Source organism: Hemiscyllium ocellatum, unplaced genomic scaffold (genome assembly GCF_020745735.1).
Source record: "Hemiscyllium ocellatum isolate sHemOce1 unplaced genomic scaffold, sHemOce1.pat.X.cur. scaffold_2797_pat_ctg1, whole genome shotgun sequence".
Classification (NCBI taxonomy): domain Eukaryota; kingdom Metazoa; phylum Chordata; class Chondrichthyes; order Orectolobiformes; family Hemiscylliidae; genus Hemiscyllium; species Hemiscyllium ocellatum.
The window spans coordinates 5,001-7,500 of NW_026868203.1; the positions used below are offsets into that span (position 1 = coordinate 5,001).

Here is a 2,500-nt window from a genome sequence, read left to right on the forward strand (position 1 = left end):
GCAGAGCTCCCTCGGCGCTGACCCTCCCACAGTGCAGGGCTCCCTCGGCGCTGACCCTCCCACAGTGCGGGGCTCCCTCGGCGCTGACCCTCCCACAGTGCGGGGCTCCCTCGGCGCTGACCCTCCCACAGTGCGGGGCTCCCTGGGCGCTGGGTGGGTGAGGGTGTGTGCGGACTGTGCGCCCTGACACACTGCTCTCCTCTGTCCCTGGCAGTGCCCGGGTATCTCGGCTGTTTCCATGACTCAGGGCAGCCGCCGGTGTTGAGTGGGAGCAGTGGCACCTCCACGAAACTAACCGTCCAGCTCTGCATCCGCTTCTGCAGGAGGAAGGGGTACAAGGTGAGACCAGACCGGGGTGTGTTAGATACACTGTCCTTACCCCCTCTCTCTCTCTGGGACTGGGGTGTGTTAGATACACTGTCCTGTCCCCTCTCTCTCTCTCTGGGACCGGGGTGTGTTAGATACACTGTCCTTTCCCCCCTCTCTCTCTGGGACCGGGGTGTGTTAGATACACTGTCCTCTCCCCCCCTCTCTCTCTGGGACCGGGGTGTGTTAGATACACTGTCCTTTCCCCCCTCTCTCTCTCTGGGACCGGGGTGTGTTAGATACACTGTCCTTTCCCCCCTCTCTCTCTCTGGGACCGGGGTGTGTTAGATACACTGTCCTTTCCCCCCTCCCCTCTCTCTGGGACCGGGGTGTGTTAGATACACTGTCCTTTCCCCCCCTCTCTCTCTCTGGGACCGTGGTGTGTTAGATACACTGTCCTTTCCCCCCTCTCTCTCTCTCTGGGACCGGGGTGTGTTAGATACACTGTCCTTTCCCCCCCCTCTCTCTCTCTGGGACCGTGGTGTGTTAGATACACTGTCCTTTCCCCTCTCTCTCTCTCTAGGACCGGGGTGTGTTAGATACACAGTCCTTTCCCCCCCTCTCTCTCTCTGGGACCGGGGTGTGTTAGATACACTGTCCTTTCCCCCCTCTCTCTCTGGGACTGGGGTGTGTTAGATACACTGTCCTTTCCCCCACCTCTCTCACTCTGGGACCGAGGTGTGTTAGATACACTGTCCTTTCCCCCCTCTCTCTCTCTGGGACCGGGGTGTGTTAGATACACTGTCCTTTCCCCTCTCTCTCTCTCTGGGACCGGGGTGTGTTAGATACACTGTCCTTTCCCCCCTCTCTCTCTGGGACCGGGGTGTGTTAGATACACTGTCCTTTCCCCCCTCTCTCTCTGGGACCGGGGTGTGTTAGATGCACTGTCCTTTCCCCCCTCTCTCTCTCTCTGGGACTGGGGTGTGTTAGATACACTGTCCTTTCCCCCCTCTCTCTCTCTGGGACGGGGTGTGTTAGATACACTGTCCTTTCCCACTCTCTCTCTCTCTCTGGGACTGGGGTGTGTTAGATACCCTGTCCTTTCCCCTCTCTCTCTCTGGGACCGGGGTGTGTTAGATACACTGTCCTTTCCCCCCTCTCTCTCTCTGGGACCAGTGTGTGTTAGATACACTGTCCTTTCCCCCCTCTCTCTCTCTGGGACCGGGGTGTGTTAGATACACTGTCCTTTCCCCCCTCTCTCTCTCTGGGACCGGGGTGTGTTAGATACACTGTCCTTTCCCCCCCCTCTCTCTCTCTGGGATTGGGGTGTGTTAGATACACTGTCCTTTCCCCCCTCTCTCTCTCTCTGGGACCGGGGTGTGTTAGATACACTGTCCTTTCCCCTCTCTCTCTCTCTCTCTGGGACCGGGGTGTGTTAGATACACTGTCCTTTCCCCCTCTCTCTCTGGGACCGGGGTGTGTTAGATACACTGTCCTTTCCCCCCTCTCTCTCTGGGACCGGGGTGTGTTAGATGCACTGTCCTTTCCCCCCTCTCTCTCTCTCTTGGGACTGGGGTGTGTTAGATACACTGTCCTTTCCCCCCTCTCTCTCTCTGGGACCGGGGTGTGTTAGATACACTGTCCTTTCCCACTCTCTCTCTCTCTCTGGGACTGGGGTGTGTTAGATACCCTGTCCTTTCCCCTCTCTCTCTCTGGGACCGGGGTGTGTTAGATACACTGTCCTTTCCCCCTCTCTCTCTCTGGGACCAGTGTGTGTTAGATACACTGTCCTTTCCCCCCCTCTCTCTCTCTGGGACCGGGGTGTGTTAGATACACTGTCCTTTCCCCCCTCTCTCTCTCTGGGACCGGGGTGTGTTAGATACACTGTCCTTTCCCCCCCCTCTCTCTCTCTGGGACTGGGGTGTGTTAGATACACTGTCCTTTCCCCCCTCTCTCTCTCTCTGGGACCGGGGTGTGTTAGATACACTGTCCTTTCCCCTCTCTCTCTCTCTCTCTGGGACCGGGGTGTGTTAGATACACTGTCCTTTCCCCCCCTCTCTCTCTCTGGGACCGGGGTGTGTTAGATACACTGTCCTTTCCCCACTCTCTCTCTCTGGGACCGGGGTGTGTTAGATACACTGTCCTTTCCCCCTCTCTCTCTCTGGGACCGGGGTGTGTTAGATACACTGTCCTT

General features: G+C 57.8%; 1 protein-coding gene across 1 annotated transcript in view; it reads left to right on the top strand.

Annotated features, from left to right (window-relative positions):
- LOC132812496 (kremen protein 2-like) overlaps positions 1-2,500 on the top strand; it is a gene marked incomplete at its 5' end in the record, with an annotated part of 14,057 nt that overhangs the window by 4,469 nt on the left and 7,088 nt on the right. The window contains one exon of the mRNA XM_060822958.1: positions 215-339. Coding sequence (XP_060678941.1) covers positions 215-339 — 125 coding nt within the window. The remainder of the gene's footprint in view (positions 1-214; positions 340-2,500) is intronic.